General features: G+C 37.8%; 1 protein-coding gene across 1 annotated transcript in view; it reads right to left on the reverse strand.

Annotated features, from left to right (window-relative positions):
- Window positions 1-11,878: 11,878 nt before the first annotated feature.
- The window catches only part of CCDC169 (coiled-coil domain containing 169), a 47,774-nt gene continuing 42,276 nt past the window's right edge, over window positions 11,879-17,376 (reverse strand). Inside the window, exon 9 of the mRNA XM_047722054.1 lies at window positions 11,879-14,701. Within this exon, the coding sequence (XP_047578010.1) occupies window positions 14,602-14,701 (100 nt within the window). The 3' untranslated portion in view covers window positions 11,879-14,601. The remainder of the gene's footprint in view (window positions 14,702-17,376) is intronic.

Genomic DNA, 17,376 nt, shown 5'->3' on the forward strand with positions numbered 1-17,376 from the left:
GGCTCGCGGTCCGCAGCTGTGGGTGCGTACGCCCCCACCCCCACCCCCCACACCCCTAGCCCGGCCTGCCTTAAAGTGGCCCTGCTGCCCCGGCCTGGGCACCTGGGGGAGCTGCAGGCTGCTGGGAGGGGCGCTGCGGGACCGGGGCTGGGGGAGGGGCTGCGGGGGGCTCCGAGGGAGAGGGCTGTCCAGAGTGTCCTGAGGGGTCCTTGGTAGACCCTGTCACTGCGTCACTGGCACGCCGCCCACACACAGTTCCAGTCCCCGTAACGCGGGGAGGTCACACAGCGCCAGGCTTTAGTAGAATGCCATTCTCGCCCGGAGAAAGCGGAGAAAGCGGAAGCGTTGCCTCGCTCGGGCTGCTCTAAAAATCTACATCTTAGGGAAAATCTTTAAAGTTTTAAATATTAAGGATTAGCAAACTTTTTTTTTCTTTGTCCTTGATAAATATACGTAGAGGCTAGAGAAGGCAAGAGCTGTTAGTGCTTTCTTTCCAAATCACTAAGAAATTAAATTTTTAGAAGTATTTCATTTTGTCCAGCCACTCCACATGGTCCCCATTTTCTCAACTGGGAAAGTTCGACAATCCCAAAAAGCCTTCTGGTAGCTCCTGCTGTGTAACTCACTTTATTCAGCCTTGGCTAGACATTTGATGGGAGTGCCAGGACCTGTAGGGGAATCCTTTCTCTTGCAGGTCTTAACTACTGTTCCCATTGCCAAAAGTTGGGGTTGGGGGGGTGGTGCATGAGAATGAGGTAGAGAATGGTATCTGGTGGTTTGTCACTTTGGATTTCCCTAGACTCTGGATTTCACTTGAACATGTTACACAAACGTGCTCTCCTAGAATTACCAGTGCCTGCTGTCTCTGGGCAAGTCTTTGGTTGGTTCCCTGAGCAGGTGGTGCTATGTTCGGAAGGCCTGATGTTGACCATGAGAACGTGCAAAAATATTATTATAGTTCTCTGATTTTGAGGGGAAGAAAAGGTGTGCAGATGTTTCTGATGGAATCATTCTGCAATATTTTTGGAAGTAAATGTACACATTTTAATAGTTAACGAATTTTGGCTCTTTGTTTTTCCACTTAATCAGGAAACTGAGTATCTGGATAAATCTCTGAGGCAGTTAGTTTGTTTACCAATATTGGGCAAAAATGCCCAAGCACTGTGTTGGGGGCAGGGAGTGAACTGAGGCAGCTTTGAGCATTTCCCCCCTGTATGATAATCAGGGCATTGCTCCAGGGGTGGAGATGAGCAAATCTTATCTAATATTGACAAAGACACTGCTGTAATTGACACAGACTCATTGTTTTTATTTTATTTTAAAGATTTTATTTATTTGACAGAGCAAGAAATTGCAAGTAGGCAGAGAGGCAGGCAGAGAGAGAGAGAGAGAGAGAGAGAGGGAAGCAGGCTCCCTGCTGAGCAGAGAGCCTGATGTGGGCCTGGGTCCCAGGAACTGAGATCAATGACCTGAGCTGAAGGCAGAGGTGTAACCCACTGAGCCACCCAGGTACCCAACTCATTGTTTTTAAATTGGAGGAGGCAATGCCCCGAAGTCTACGTGAGAAGGAGTAACCATTCCTTTGTTGGAAAAAGGAAGAAAAGAATCTCTCCAGTATCCAAAATATAAGATTACAAGCTTCATAGAATCAACTTAGATATTTTAGAAGTTTCCGATCTCCTAAAATAGAGACAAAGAAGCAGATATCTACTATAAAACAACTGGGGGTGATTTTGCCCCCAAAGGGATATTTGCCATTTCTTGGTTGTCACAACTGGTATCTAATAGGTAGAGGTCAGGGATGCTAGTAAACATCCCACAATACACAGGACAGCCTCCTACAACAGAGAATTATCTGACCCAAAATGTCCTGAGTGCTGAGATTGAGAAACTCTACTATAAACCTTCTAAGTTATAACATAGAATGCAAAGCACTTAATTCTTTGTCACCTTTAACATTGAGTCATACATATATTACTGGGCAGAAAAGTGGGCAGATGGATGCTCTCTGTAGTTCCCAAAAATAATATGCTACTTACACTCTTGATGGAAAATTGAATGTGATGAATTATAAAATAGGACAAGAATAATTCTACCAGAGAAATGTACTTTAAAACCTACACTCAAGGGGTACCTGGGTGCCTCAGTCGGTTGAGTGTCTCACTCTTGGTTTCAGCTCAGGTCATGATCTCAGGGTCATGGATTCCAGCCTACGTTGGACTCTGCCCTCAGTGTGGGGTCTGCTTGAGATCCTCTTCCTTGCCCTCAGCCCCGCCCCACCACTTGCACTCTCTCTCTCAGATAAAAATAAAACTTGCACTCCAAATTAAGTTGTTTCTTAAAATACAGCTTTCTGGGGTCCTTGGGTGGCTCAGTTGGTTAAGTGTTTGACTTTGGCTCAGGTCATGGTCCTGGGGTCCCAGGAACGAGCCCCGCATCAGGCTCCCTGCTCAGTGGGGAGTCTGCTTCCCCCTCTGCCCCTCACCCTGCTCATGTTCTCTTGCTCTCTCTCAAATAAATAAAAACTTTTAAATATATAGTTTTCTGGTCATTTAAGATTATTAGCATTCATAGTATATGCTTTACATTATTTTCCCTTCCAATTGTGTATTCTTCACAATAAGCATACAACCCTGAATAGGTTTATAAATACCATAGTATAATGGTCTGTTCAAATGAGCTCTTGAAAAGAACCTATGCTTAAAATGTTGGGAATTTTTCCATCCAGCTATTTTACAGGAACTAATATATATAAAGCTATGTCCAGTATTATGCTTACCTGGCTTGTTCTCAGAAACACAGAAATTTAGAACTCCACGAGACCCTAGAGATTACCTAATTGCCCTTCCCTTTCAAAGATGCTGAGGCCCGAAAAATGCTCTCGTAAGTAGGACTCTTGTAAGTAAGCCAGAGAAGTAACTAATTGCAATCATTTTACTAACAATTTTTTACATTTAATAATGCACCAAATTCATTTTTTAAAAATTTGGTGTCGAGACCTGGGAGATAATACACTTTAGAACACTATGCTTACACTATCTTTGGAATATTAAATCCAGGAGTCTACCCTAACTTGACTAACCATTAAGGTCTATTACAGAATTATAAGCAAGGATATTTTCATAATGTTAACTGAGGAAGGTGATTTTGCTTCCACATATGCCAACTTCCCCCTCCTCCTTTCAAGAAATTCATTATAGAAGAACCAGAATAATCTTTGAAAATATAAACTGAAATATTAGCTCCCTTTCTCAAAATCATCCCCTCAGAAAGAAATCCCAATTCTTTTCCATGTCCAACAAGACGTTATATCATCTGACTCTACCTCTCCAACCGTACGTTATCTCTTGCCATTCTTACGACCTTTCAAGACCGCTAGTCACACTGCCTTCTTTGGAGAGTACCAGGGAAGTGCAAATCAACACTTTGTCCCGGTTCTTTCTTCTGCTTAGAATGTTCTTACCTGTTTTCCCCTCAGATTGCTCCATTTCATTTGTTTTTGTTATGAAGTCACTGCAAGCACTCCCTATCAGAATCTAACCCTTTACTCTATTTTTCTTTATACCACCCTTCTACGTTACATAGCACATGTATTTGTTTTTACTTATCTTTCTCTCCTCTCGTGGACAGAGAATCTGTCTGTACTATCCGCTGCCATCACCTTAGCCTGGCTCACAGCAGGCACTTATTTGAATACATCAGTAGCAGCCTGGTCTATGTAGACTTGGGTTCGGGTCTTTCTGACTGTCTATGATCTGTCCTCTATTTCATAATGCTACTCATTTTGTAGTGGAAAGAAAAAGACAAGGTTTGGAGGAAAGGAAAAAATATTGTTTGTACCAAAACAACAACGTTGGTATCTCATAGTTGGAAACTAGTATAAATTGTGTTGGTTGTGTCACAGAAAAGATGAAAGATGTTTTAAACCTGTCCTTTCCATGTTAAAAAATGTGCAAAGACTCCTATGTTTATCAAATTAAATTTTCATTCCTCACTGTGGCATTAGGGCCCACGTTATCTTGCCCAATTTGGCTTTCTAGATTCAGCTTTTAATCAAGTTGACTAGATTTGTTTCTATTCCCTGAAAATGTCCTGGGATTCCTCCCAACAGTGTCCAGTGTAGGAGCTCCACAATCAGGTTGAGTAATTTCATTCTTTGGAACTTCAGGGCCAGTGGGATAGATCATTTGAAGGCTCAAGACATCCTGAGCTACTTCTAAAGGACAGTACTTGCCAGAAAACCTCTGTGAGCACAGATCACTAATTTGGAAACTCCCCTGGATATTTCCTCTGATCCTTCCCAGCTTCTAATTCATCTTTGCCCTGGTCTTCTTTGATTCTGACCTCAGTCTAAAAACTTTACCTGTCTTGTGATCCCTGTGTCCAAAAGGCTCGGACCTCTCTGGCTCGCCTGCCTCCTTCCTGCCTCTGGCTCAGTTCTCCCAAACTGCAGGTTCAGTTCTGACAACCACCTACCCTAAGCATTCTCCTTTCCCTTGTCTCGGGGTCTCTCCCACACTACCCTCTCTCTTTCTCCTTTTGTGGGCAATCTGGGAAGACAACAGGAAAATTCTCAAAGAATTCCTAATTTCATCTTACACTTCTGTTCAATAATTAGAACTATGTTTTAGTAGAATGTTAAGACAGAGGTTGTTTTACTAGACTTTATATCCTAGTATGGAGAATATAGAGGGTGATCAATAAATACATGTTTTCCCTGATGAATTAGGAACCATTGCCAGCAGACAGCAATAAAGGTCAGAAAATTGCAACTTCCAGAGATGTCCTATAATTATCTCAATAAGAGATGACAGTTTTCTCATCATCCAACACATCAATTTGTTTTTTTGTGTTTGTTTTTTTTTAAGATTTTATTTGTCAGAGAGAGAAAGAGAGAGCACACAAGCAGGGGGAGCAGCAGGCAGAGGGAGAAGCAGGTTCCCCGCCAAGCAAGGAGCCCAATGCGGGACTTGATCCCAGGACACTGGGATCATGACCTGAGCTGAAGGCAGGCGCTTAACTGACTGAGCCACCCAGGCGTCCCCACACCAATTTGTTTTAAAAAAAATAGGAGTTAGTTTAACTAAATTAAAATGAGGCAAAGGCCTCATTTTAACCACAAGTCTTTGCTAGGAATTGTGGAGCTATACCAAAGTGACACTCTAATGCTGGTTGGGGGACTCTGTCACACAAGGTTGAGAGAGAGGCTGGCCACTGATTAAGTGGGAGGGCATCTTCCCAGGGCAACAACACAGCAGAGCTGTTAGAAGCAGCCCCCACTGGGATTATTGATTAGGGCTCTACTACCTAGCAGATCACGTAGTTACAAAATAACTAGTTTTTCTTTGGTCACAATGACCGCCAACTTGAAGTCAGGAGGAATTTCTGTAACACAAGTCAGACAGTCTTAAAGGAGAGAAGTTTCTTGTATGTGAAGGTAGGGGATAAAATGAAGGAGAAAAAAATGTAGTTCACACTTTCCTTGTGAATACTTAGATGTATACGAATGATTTAAAAGTCAGGAGTAATTTTTATTTTTTATTGTGGAAAATTTTGTACATATCCACGAGTACACATAATACCGATGTACAATATAAAGTATATAAATGTAAATACATATGACCCCACCTAGCAGATACTACCAATAATTTTGAAGTCTTTTATGTGTTTCTCCCATTCCCTTTCTCTTTTCTCTCCCCTAAGATAGAAAGATTACTTACTTATCGATTTTTTTAAATTTAATTTTTTTTTTTTTTTAGCTAGTAAAACCTAAATGGATTATGCTCTGAGAGAGAAATAAACCTTTTTGTTATGCCTCTGAAGTCTGGAATTGTTTCTTATAGTCATAATGCAGAATAACTTGGATTTAGGTGCTGCATTAACAAAATACTAAAATAAAGCAAGTGGGGAGGCTTAACTTAGCAGATCTGCTGTGGGAGGCAGGGCGATGTGTGAAGAGGCCTGAACTTCCCTGTTACACAGAGCAGACTGAGTGCTTGCCAAACCTGTAGGTCAAGGAAAAGATGTTCCCGACAACCTACCACTAACGATTTGTGATGCATGTTACTGACTGCCTTTGACAGGGCAGAAGGGAAGATGAACTTAGGATATGACTAGCCAGTTTGCAAGGAGAAATAAAAAGAAATAGGGTCTGAGGGAGAGTCTAGAAATCTGGGGCATCAAAGTGCATTCAAGGGTTGGAAAGGCCAATGCCTTTAGACCCCAAAAAGCAAGAGATAAGACAGAGAAGGATTTTGAGCAATGGGAGGCCACTAAAACAGCCTTGTGGCAAAGATCAGACTATGGGTGTTAAATTTACACCCTGACCTATTTGCTGCAAGGTAGCTGCCATTAGGTAGAAAGAGGTATAAAACAAAGAAACAAATAATGCTCTGAAATGATCATTATTATACATTCAATTGCTAATATTTTGATGGAGTTATATTATTCAAGAAACCATAAACTTTGACTAAAAGCTTTGGACTATTTGAACTGTGAAGCCATGTCAGGATACTTATGTTTGTTCCAACAGAAAATGAACTCTAAAAGCTGTGGATCCCCAAAGGTGGGCTACATGCAATAATTCAGGCCCACAAGTATCTTCCATCTGTGGTTCTACCATCCCCTGGAGCCTTGGTATTTACTTCTCAACCCTAGACGTCCACTCATCAAACAAAATTCTCAAGGAGTACAATGAAGAACGATCACCTGGGAGGTTTTTATGGGCCAGTCACAGAAACGACATGTATCATGCATGTTTAGATTATACTGGCTTAAAGTCAATCACAAGGCCACACCTAGCTGCACACAAAGCTTCACAGATGTTATTTCTAAACATGGCAGCATACACATTACTCACTACCCAATAGTGTTTTTCACAAATATATCACTAAAAAAAAGTCATGTATGCACCAGGCACTGGTAGACAGTGTGTTTCCCACATGGAAAATGTGGCCTTGTTCTGTCCTACTAGAAAAAGGTAAGTCTGGTAAGCACATGGCAGTTTTCACCACAGTCTATCAATTTGATCACCAAATATCCTTTTGTTCCTTTCTTCCCAGAACACACTTAGCTCTCCACCAAGAAAGACAAGACAAAGCTCTGTCTAATCATTTTATGCAGTGTAAGATTCAGTGGTTAAGGTGAAAAAATTTATTTAAGTGATAACATTTAAAAAAAAATGTTATAGGGCACCCAGGTGATTCAGTTGAGTGACTGCCTTCGACTCAGGTCTCAGGATCTGGAATTGAGTCCCTGCTGCGGGACTGAGAATTGATCTCAATCCTGAGAATTGATCTCAGGATCCTGGAATTGAGTCCCTGCTGTGGACTCCCTTGCTTCTCCCTCTCCTGCTCTCCCTGCTTGTGCTGTGTCAAATAAATAAATAAAATAAATAAAATATTTTTAAAAAATTATTTTAGGGCGCCTGGGTGGCTCAGTGGGTTAAGCCACTGCCTTCGGCTCAGGTTATGATCTCAGGGTCCTGGGATTGAGTCCCACATCGGGCTCTCTGCTCGGCAGGGAGCCTGCTTCCCTCTCTCTCTCTCTCTGTCTACTTGTGATCTCTCTCTCTGCCAAATAAATAAATAAAATCTTTAAAAAAAAATTATTTTAGTGCAATGCCCCCATATTTCCCATTTAACTTTAGCTCTCGGCAGGTTATCATTCTAAGTGTTACTCTCAAACGAGGGTTCAACCTCAATCCTTGGGTTGTTAATATTTTGCTGTCATTCTTATATTTCATACACTACAAGTCTTTTTAATTCCTTATGTGCTTAAGAGTCCTTATAGAAGAGACCTTATGTCCAGATCCACCTTTTCGTTCCAAATATTTACTGAGCATCAAAAATATGCATGTCCCTGGGCTTAGTTCTGATGGAGATACAAAGATGAATAAGACATGGCCCTACCCACATCCTGCCCTTCCCTGACTCAAAACCAGCACTAGAAGCGAACTCTTTTGTAACAGAAAAGACATCCAAAACATACAACAAAATAAACCTATTATTTAGGATAGAAGGTGGTTAGAGCCATAAAAGTGACATAAGCAAGGAAGCTAAACATAGGAGTTCAGTTATTAAAGAGGTCAACTCTAGTTACGAAGATTAAAGGATTCTCCATGTCCGTCAGCAGTAAGCATTACTAACTGACTCTCAACATCCTAGTATGAAATTTTTACCACCTTTGTCTAGCTATCTGGCTATAATAAAAGCTTAACTAAGTTGTAGCAACGACAAGGAGAAGGAAAGGATAGAGATAAAATATTCTCCTTGAAAGCTCCTAAATCCTAGAGTGGTTATTTCATTGACCTCTTCCCACTATTTACTTATTCTTTGTCAATTCTTTTAACATCACTCTAATGCTGTCAGCTACTTTCGAGACTTTAACTATTTATACACTTGCAAGTCAATATACATTTTCTAAATACCTTATGATCTGTAATTTCTATTGCTTGTTTTTATTACATTACGGTATCAGAATTGTTGCAGTAAAAAGGCTTTTACCCGCCCCCCCCCCCGTGCCACACACCCATAAGGGTACATTTGAAATCGATTATTTCTATCTCCATTCTATGAAGTAAAAACCTGACAGCAAGGAAGCTTTCCTAAGTTAGACAGTGTGTTCCCTTCTACTCCACAGGTTTCTGCTCCATCTTTACCCCTTTTGCTAGATCACCATTTGGAGCCCAACTCACATTCTTCTGTAGAGTTGTGGACAGTAAATTTGTAGAATAGAAACACTTCTTTTGGCATTAGTAGACTAAAGTCCCCTTTCTGTAAGCTTCTCCTACAGATACGTTTAAATAGTTAAAATCAATGGTTTTGTATCATTGTGTTAACATTTTAGTATTAAGATGTCCCATGATATTATAAACTCTGTTTTGCAAACATTCATTTAAGTTAAACAAAGTGTATTAAGTACCCATCATATACTAGATACTAAGCTAACTGGTGACAAATGATGAATAAAATTGTTCATTTAAGTGCTGGAGATAAAGGACACTGAAGTGCTTTAAGTGCAGGAAATATATGAGGTGAAATAATTTCAATATAATATAGAAAGTGCTGATGGCTACATAATAATCAACCATGTGGATGACTCACAAGTGGATGAATCCACTTATGCATATAATTTGATGTTAAGGAAGTCTCCATTTTTTTGTATTTTAAATGCTGATAAAACGATTGTCCTCCTGTTTTCTATATGTATGATTTTTCATTAGAACAGATTATTAGAAATACAGTTATTGAGTCAATATATGAACATTAAGGCTATTTGAGAATATAATCAAATTATTTTCCAAAAGAATTATATTAATTTATACCCCACCAGCAGTATACTAGAATTTTTTAGCTTCAGATGTATTAGCATTGAAAATTATCTTTTTGGAAAATTGCTTATTACAGATGAAAAACTGTAACTGTTTTTGGACTACTTTTAACAAGTGGCCATTAATAATATTACAGCTGATTTTGTTAGTTGTGGCTACTGGTAAAGCAATGTTTTTGAAAGTCCATATTTATAGCCTATATGACACAATCATATTTTAGGAAGTGATTTTTTGGTCTAGTTTCCTTATCTGATAAGGAGGCAGGGAATCACAGAAGGGATATTAGCAGTCATTGAGTCCAACTTCCACCCACTGCAGGAATTTTTTCTATGATATGACAAAGGGCTTCCTAGCCTTGAACACTTCTAATAATGATAAACTCACTGTTGGGTGGTTCTTCAGATAATAAGACTTTTCCTGTAACTGAGATAATATCTATGAAAGTCCTTCGATAAAATTAAAAGGATGTTCTGTAAATTCAAAATTTTTCTAATTCATAGATCAAATTATCCCACTTGTTTTTAAAATGATGCCCAACTATCATGAAATGATCTTCCATTTAAGTAGTATTTTATTTTTTTAAAAATACTTTTTCATACTTCAATTATGTTTAGTGATTTTAACAAGAGTTTTAGTATTCTGGTATACTCCGTGCTTTTGTTATCTATTTATTTAAAAAATACTTTATTCATTTATTTATTTGAGAGAGAACATGGAGGGGCAGATGGGGAGGGAGAGACACAAGCAGACTTTGTGCTGGTTGTGGAGCCTGAGATAGGGCTAGATCTCAGGACCGTGAAATCATGACCTGAACTGACATCAAGAGTCTGCTGCTCGGGGCTCCTGGGTGGCTCAGTGGGTTAAAGCCTCTGCCTTCGACTCGGGTCATGATCTCAGGGTCTTGGGATTGAGGCCCGCATCAGGGTCTCTGCTCTGCGGGGAGCCTGCTTGCTCATCTCTCCCTGCCTGCCTCTCTTGCCTACTTGTGATCTCTGTCAAATAAAATGTTAAAAAAAAAAAAAAAAAGAGTCTGCTGCTCAACCAACTGAGCCATCTGGGCATCCCACTATGCTTTTTAAATACCAAACCCTTAGCATCATTGTTGTCATAATTCTGTTATTCTGGTATTTTTTTTTTAAGATTTTATTTATTTATTTGACAGAGAGAAATCACAAGTAAGCAGAGAGGCAGGCAGAGAGAGAGGAGGAAGCAGGCTCCCCGCTGAGCAGAAAGCCCGATGTGGGGCTCAAACCCAGGACCTGGGATCATGACCTGAGCCGAAGGCAGCGGCTTAACCCACTGAGCCACCCAGGCGCCCCTCTGTTATTCTGGTATTTAAAAAAAATCAAAATTATTCATATAACTACTTAATTTATGAAAAAAAGACACATAATATGTGGACTATTATAAGTCTAGACATGTCCTTAGTTATTGTGCACATAACAAAAAAGAAACCAAAGAGTGTTATTGATAAGATTGTTAAAAGGATAGTTTTTAGTTCAAAATAAAGAATTTCTTGTCCAGTAGAATACAAATATCATGGTACTAAAATTGAAATAGATAACTCTGCTTTGGAATGTCTAGCTGCACATGATAAAACAAATGAAGATGATGAAACCAGAAATAATTTCTTCGACACAAAACTACATAGCACTTCATAAATTTAAAAAATGTAATCTGAATAAAAAAATCAAAAGGTGTTTTATAAATATCTCCACAAGATTATCAAGAGATGAAATTATTCAAAAGATATCAAGGAAATATTGGGAAGTAGCCTTTAATCCTCACTATTTTTCTGACTAGTGTAGTATCTGAAAGTTTTTTAGTTGGAAAATCATGCTGAAAATTATGCTCTTCACCCAACAATAGCACCAAATGATGATGCATCTTAATTTTTAAGATCACATCTTCAGAGGAAGATCAAATAACATTTCATTAAAATTTATCTGCTAATTTATTAAAATATTAGCATATTTAATATTTGTTTTCTTTTTTTTTAAGATTTTATTTATTTATTTGACAGACAGAGAGCACAAGTAAGCAGAGAGGCAGGCAGAGAGAGAGGAGGAAGCAGGCTCCTTGCTGAGCAGAGAGCCCGATGTGGGGCTCGATCCCAGGACCCTGGGATCATGACCTGAGCCGAAGGCAGAGGCTTTAACCCACTGAGCCACCCAGGTGCCCAATATTTGTTTTCTTTAATAACAGCTTTATTGAGGTACAAATCATATAACGTGCACTAACTCATTTAAAGTGCTCAATGTTTTTTAGTATTCTACAGTTGTGCAACCATCACCACAATTAATTTTAAAACATTTTCATCACACCCCAAAAAGAAACCTTGTACACATTAATGGTCATTTCCCATCACTCACCCTTCCCCCTGCCCCACCAGCCTTTGGCAAGTACTACTAACCTACTTTTGTCTGTATGGATTTGCCTATTCTGCACCTTTCATGTAAATGGAATTAAACAATATATGATCTCTTGTGACTGGCTTCTTTCAATTAGAATAATATTTTCAAGGTCCATCCAAGTTGTAGCAAATGTCAGTACTTCCTTCTTTCTTATTGCTGAGTAATACCCCATTGTTTGGATATACCACATTTTGCTTATCTATTTATCAGTTGATGGACATTTGGATTGTTTCTACTTTTTAGTTATCATGAATAATGGTGCTATAAACACTTGTAAACACATTTTTATGTAGACATAAATTTTCATTACGTAGACCTACCTAGTACGTAGACATAGGTTTCATCTAGGGTATATACCTGGGAGTGGAATTGCTGGGCCATATGGTAAATTTGTTTCAAAGTGGCTGTGTCAGTTTACATTCCCATAAGCAGTATATGAAGACTCCAATTTCTCCACATCCTTGCTTTTACTCACCATCATCTGCCTTTTTTATAGCAACATTTGTTTTTATAAATGACACTGATATTTTATAATATATTAGACATCAAAATTTTGAACTATATTAAGTGTTGTTTACTGATATTTTGCTTTATGAATTCTAAACTCTTAAAAACACTGATATTAATACATATTTCAGTATTAAAGTTAAAATCCCAAGCTATCATTTTTGCACTAGTTATTTCAATAAATAATTGCATTTTCTTATAACAATTCACATGATACATTATCTTTAAACCTCAGAACTAGGCAAAACTTCTCTTGTATTTTCCTTCTACAAAAAAAATGAGAGCTGTATAATTCATTCATTCTTTGTGCTTATTTCTAGAAATCTTAAAAGCTAGAGCTTCTTTTAGTTGGGAATTCTCACAAGACAATACTGTTATCTGTTATGATCATTGTTTTTATACCTCTACATTTAGTAAAAGCTAACACAATCCTTTTTAGAAATAGGGTATAAAAAAGTAAACGAATAAATATGCAGTAAGTATCCTTGATCTCCACAGAAATTTATTCCCAATTCTATAAATGATGAAAGTGAGGCAATGAAAAGTAAAAGTGACTTACTCAATCTCAGAAGCTTAGAGGTGGCAAGCTGGACAGTCCCCCTACCAGTTCTTTATGCTACCCCATCCCTCTGTTTAAGACGGGCCTTTTCTGCCATTGGAAAGTATCCCAGAGTAGCTCCTGCAGAGCTAATGCTTAAACACGACAGATTCACCATAAAAAGAACTTCAACTAATATCCTGTCCCAGTGATGGCGATAAATTTAAATATTCCAAATCCAATCCCCACAATGGCTTGCTCTGTATGATAGAAATAAATTTATTTTTCAGTGTTGACTCTGTGATGATAATTATGAAAATTTAAGTAATCAGTTTGTTACTAATGCTAAAAGAGATTGTATAAGATTTAAAAATCTATTATTTGTTTAATAATATGGGTTATGGTATCTGATCTCTGCAGTTAGCTTAAGGACAGGGGGGATGGGGCGCCTGTGTGGCTCAGCTGGTTAAGCATCTGCCTTCGGCTCAGGTCATGATCCTGGAGGCCCAGAATCAAGCCCCACATCAGGTTCGCTGCTCAGTAAGGGATCTGCTTCTCCCTCACCCCTCTCTCACTAACTCTCTCCCTCAAAAAAAAAAAAAAGAGCAGGGGAGATATTTCCAAACAGTTCCTGTTTGGAATAATTTATAGAAAGTTACTTTGTATTTTCTGTATTACTTTATAAAGTCACATAAAAGAATTGTCTACATGAAATTTGTGAACGCTTCCTTAAAGAAAGTGAGTATCTATAAAAGTTATTATAGAAATGCATTTAGTATTCATTACTGTTGATATTGAATAGAAGTTTTAGTTCCAGATATAAGGTGAGAATACCATTAGTGGGAAACTAAGGTAGCTGTGAGTTATTTCTAGAAATATAAAGTCCCAATAATTTTACTTATTAACTTGGGCAAATAAATCATAGGTATGTTCCAAACCTAGGTAAAAGTTATAAAACAACCTAAACATATATAGAAAAATACAATAAACTGTATTAATCCCTTAAACAAACCTCTCCTCTCCTCTCCTCAGTCTATCTCCACATTGAGGCTTAAGTATTGTGAAGGCTTGCAATGTATGGTCTAAAGAATTATGCCATCGCTATGAATTAAGAAACATCATAAAATGATTTAAATCACTATGTGCTAAGTAGTAGGACCTTGTAGTTGAATAAATATTGGTTTTCTAGCAAAGTACAGACCTTAGAGGTTGTATCATTTGCCGCCATCATTTTATAGATGTGGGACATAAAGATGAGAAAGTGGAACCTGTCCAAGATCTCCTAAGTTCATGGCAGGTTGGGAATTATAACCAAGCTGATTACTGATTGAAGGCTATTTCCATAACACCATCATAGTTCAAATCAAAGTTTAAAGTCCATCTGATTTGTAGTTTTGTTTAAACTGTAAGTTTAAAAGACCTGAACATGATATGGCCTATAACAGCAAAATGTTTTCATGAATTCACATTATTCACATTTCTAGTCAACTAGAAACCAAATATAATACAACAATGTTACTATCAGCATAGATTATGGATATATTATTAAAAGTAAGTTTAATAGTGCCAACCTTCAGGCTTTCTAGGATATTTTTAAAATCATAGGCAATGCTATTAGATATTTTAAGATCACTTAGAAAATTACTTTCATACAGACAAAGGAATAAACTTCTGGAAAAGGAGCTAAAAAGAAGTTTGATAGCTCTTTCTTATCTATTTCATTCCCTGAAAAATGAGTTAAACATTAACTTCACAAGTTGACTATTACAGATGAAAATAGGAAAGAAATAGAAATCCACCCAGTTTTAGAATTACAGATTGAGTTTTGGAAGATGGTTTGATCTTGTAATCTTTTTTACTGGTCCTCTCTTGGCATTCATTGTCTTTTGGTTAACTGGTTTATATCTTCCCCTGAAATAAAACAAGTGTTAATCATTATTTTAAAGTCATCATTGTGTATCACAAAAACATATGCTTATAGTACCATCGTAAACAGCCATATGTTATACCATAATATCTCATTACAGATAGAGAGGAAACCAACTCAAGGGCAGATAATCCAAAAGCCAGGAAGGAGTCCATGAAGTGTCCTAATGTAGAAAGCTCTGACCAAGAGGCATAAGAGGGGCCATTCTGATATTGTCTCTGGAAATATGAATTAAAGCTAAGAAAATAGAGAGAAGCCATTAAGTAGGGCAGGGAGAATAAAGAAATAAGATTCATGAGTAACCCAAAGGTATGTTACCTAAAATTATAATAAAATTGAAACTAAGATATACCAAGGTCTGTGATATTAAAAAGATATAGAGAGTGAAGATGGCAGTTGGTAATGAGAAGAAAAGTGAAGTAGAAGACTGAACTAGTTGAAATAATAACAGCAACAGTTTTAAAGCACATAAGTTATATCAGGAATTATTCTAAATTCTATTTATTAATTGATTCATATCAGCCTCACAAAATCCCTATGATGTATGTTTGATTATTAGCCCTGTTAGATAGGTGAGAAAACAAGGTTATATAGTTTGTAAGTGGATCTAGAATTTGAATCCAGAAAGGCTGAGTTCAATGTCTATGCCTTTAACTACTTTTCTGTATGGCAGACAATTAAAGAGAAGAACTATGAAGTTCTGCTCAGACTTTTAAAGCTTCCTTGACCTCTAGTTTTAATATCTGTGGGCCCAGTTATATTGGAATTCCTGTTCTTGGATTTCCCTGGGGCCATTCACAAGTACTGGAATAGCTAAAAAAAAAAAAAAAAAAAAAAAAAGGACAATAACAAATATTGATAAAGATGTGGAGAAATTGGAACCTTCATACATTGCTAGTGGGAATATAAAATGGTGCAGTTGCTCTGCAAAATAGTTTGGCAGTTCCTTAAAAAGATAAAACAGCTATCAATTGACTCAGCAATTGATAACATATATGTTATAAGCATATAAGCAATTAAAAACATATATGCACAAAACCTCATGTAAGAATGTTCATAGCAGCATTATTCAGAACAGTCAAAAGGTATAAACAACCCAAATGTCCATCAACTGATTAATGGACAAACAAAATGTGACAGATCTAAGAACTGGAATATTATTCAGCCACAAAAAGTAATAAAGTACTGATATATGCTCCTACATGAATGAACGTTGAAAAATTATGCTAAGTGACAAAGTTAGGCACATAAGAACACATACTGTTTGCTTCCATTTATATGAAATAACAAGAAGAAATAAATCTATAGAGACAGAAAGTAGATTAGTGATTGCCAGAGGCTGGGGTGAGGGAGGAATGGAGAGTGATGATGCTAATGGGTAAAAGGGTTTTGGGGGGAGATGAAAATGTTCTTTTAAGCACATAGTGGTGATGGCTGTGCAACATTGTGTATATACCAAAAAGCAATGAGTTTCACTTTAAAAGGGTAAATTTTGGATAAGAACATGTAGAAGAACAAAACTGGACCACTTTCTTACACCATACACAAAAATAAATTAAAAAATGGAATGAAAGACCTAAACATGAGACGGGAATCCATCAAAATCCTAGAGGAGAACATAGACAGCAATCTCTTTGACCTCAGCCATAGTAGCTTCTGCCAGACGTATCTCCACAGACAAGGGAAACAAAAACAAAAATGAATTATTAGGGCTTCATCAAGATAAAAAGCTTCTGGGCGCCTGGGTGGCTCAGTGGGTTAAGCCTCTGCCTTCCGCTCAGGTCATGATCCCAGGGTCCTGGGATAGAGGCCCGCATTGGGCTCTCCGCTCAGCAGGGAGCCTGCTTCCTCCTCTCTCTCTCTCTGCCTGCCTCTCTGCCTACTTGTGATCTCTGTCTGTCAAATAAATAAATAAAATCTTAAAAAAAAAAAAGATAAAAATCTTCGGCACAGCAAAGAAAACAATCCACAATACTAAAAGGTAACCTGTAGAATGGAAGAAGACACTTAAAAATGGCAGATTGGATAAAGAGCTAGTATCCAAAATCTATAAAGAACTTACCAAACTCAACACCTAAAAAACAAATCATACAGTTAAGACAAATCATACAGTTAAGAACTTATCAAACTCAACACCTAAAAAACAAATCATACAGTTAAGACAGGAATAGACATTTCTCCAAAGAAGACATACAAATGGCTAACAGACACATAAAAAAATGCTCAACATCACTGATCATTAGGGAAATACAAATCAAAACCGCGAGATTCCACCTCACACCAGTCAGAATGGCTAAAATTATCAACTCAGGAAATAACAGACATCGGTGAGGGTACAGCTAAAAGGGAACCCTCTTGGATTGTGGAGGGAATGCAAACAGGTGCAGCCACTCTAGAAAGCAGTATGGAGGTTCCTTAAAAAGCTAAAAATACAACTACCCTTCAACGCAGCAATTGTACTATTAGGTATTTATCTAAAGGATACAAAAATAGTGATTCAAAGCACCACAAGCACTTCAATGTTTATAGCAGCACTAGCCACAATAGCCAAAACATGGAAAGAGCCCAAATGTTCATCAACTTATCAATGGGTAAAGAAAATGTGGTATATATATATATACACAATAGAATATTACTTAGCCATTAAAAAGAATTAAAT

The sequence above is a fragment of the Lutra lutra genome, chromosome 3 (genome assembly GCF_902655055.1).
Source record: "Lutra lutra chromosome 3, mLutLut1.2, whole genome shotgun sequence".
NCBI classification, from domain to species: Eukaryota; Metazoa; Chordata; class Mammalia; order Carnivora; family Mustelidae; genus Lutra; species Lutra lutra.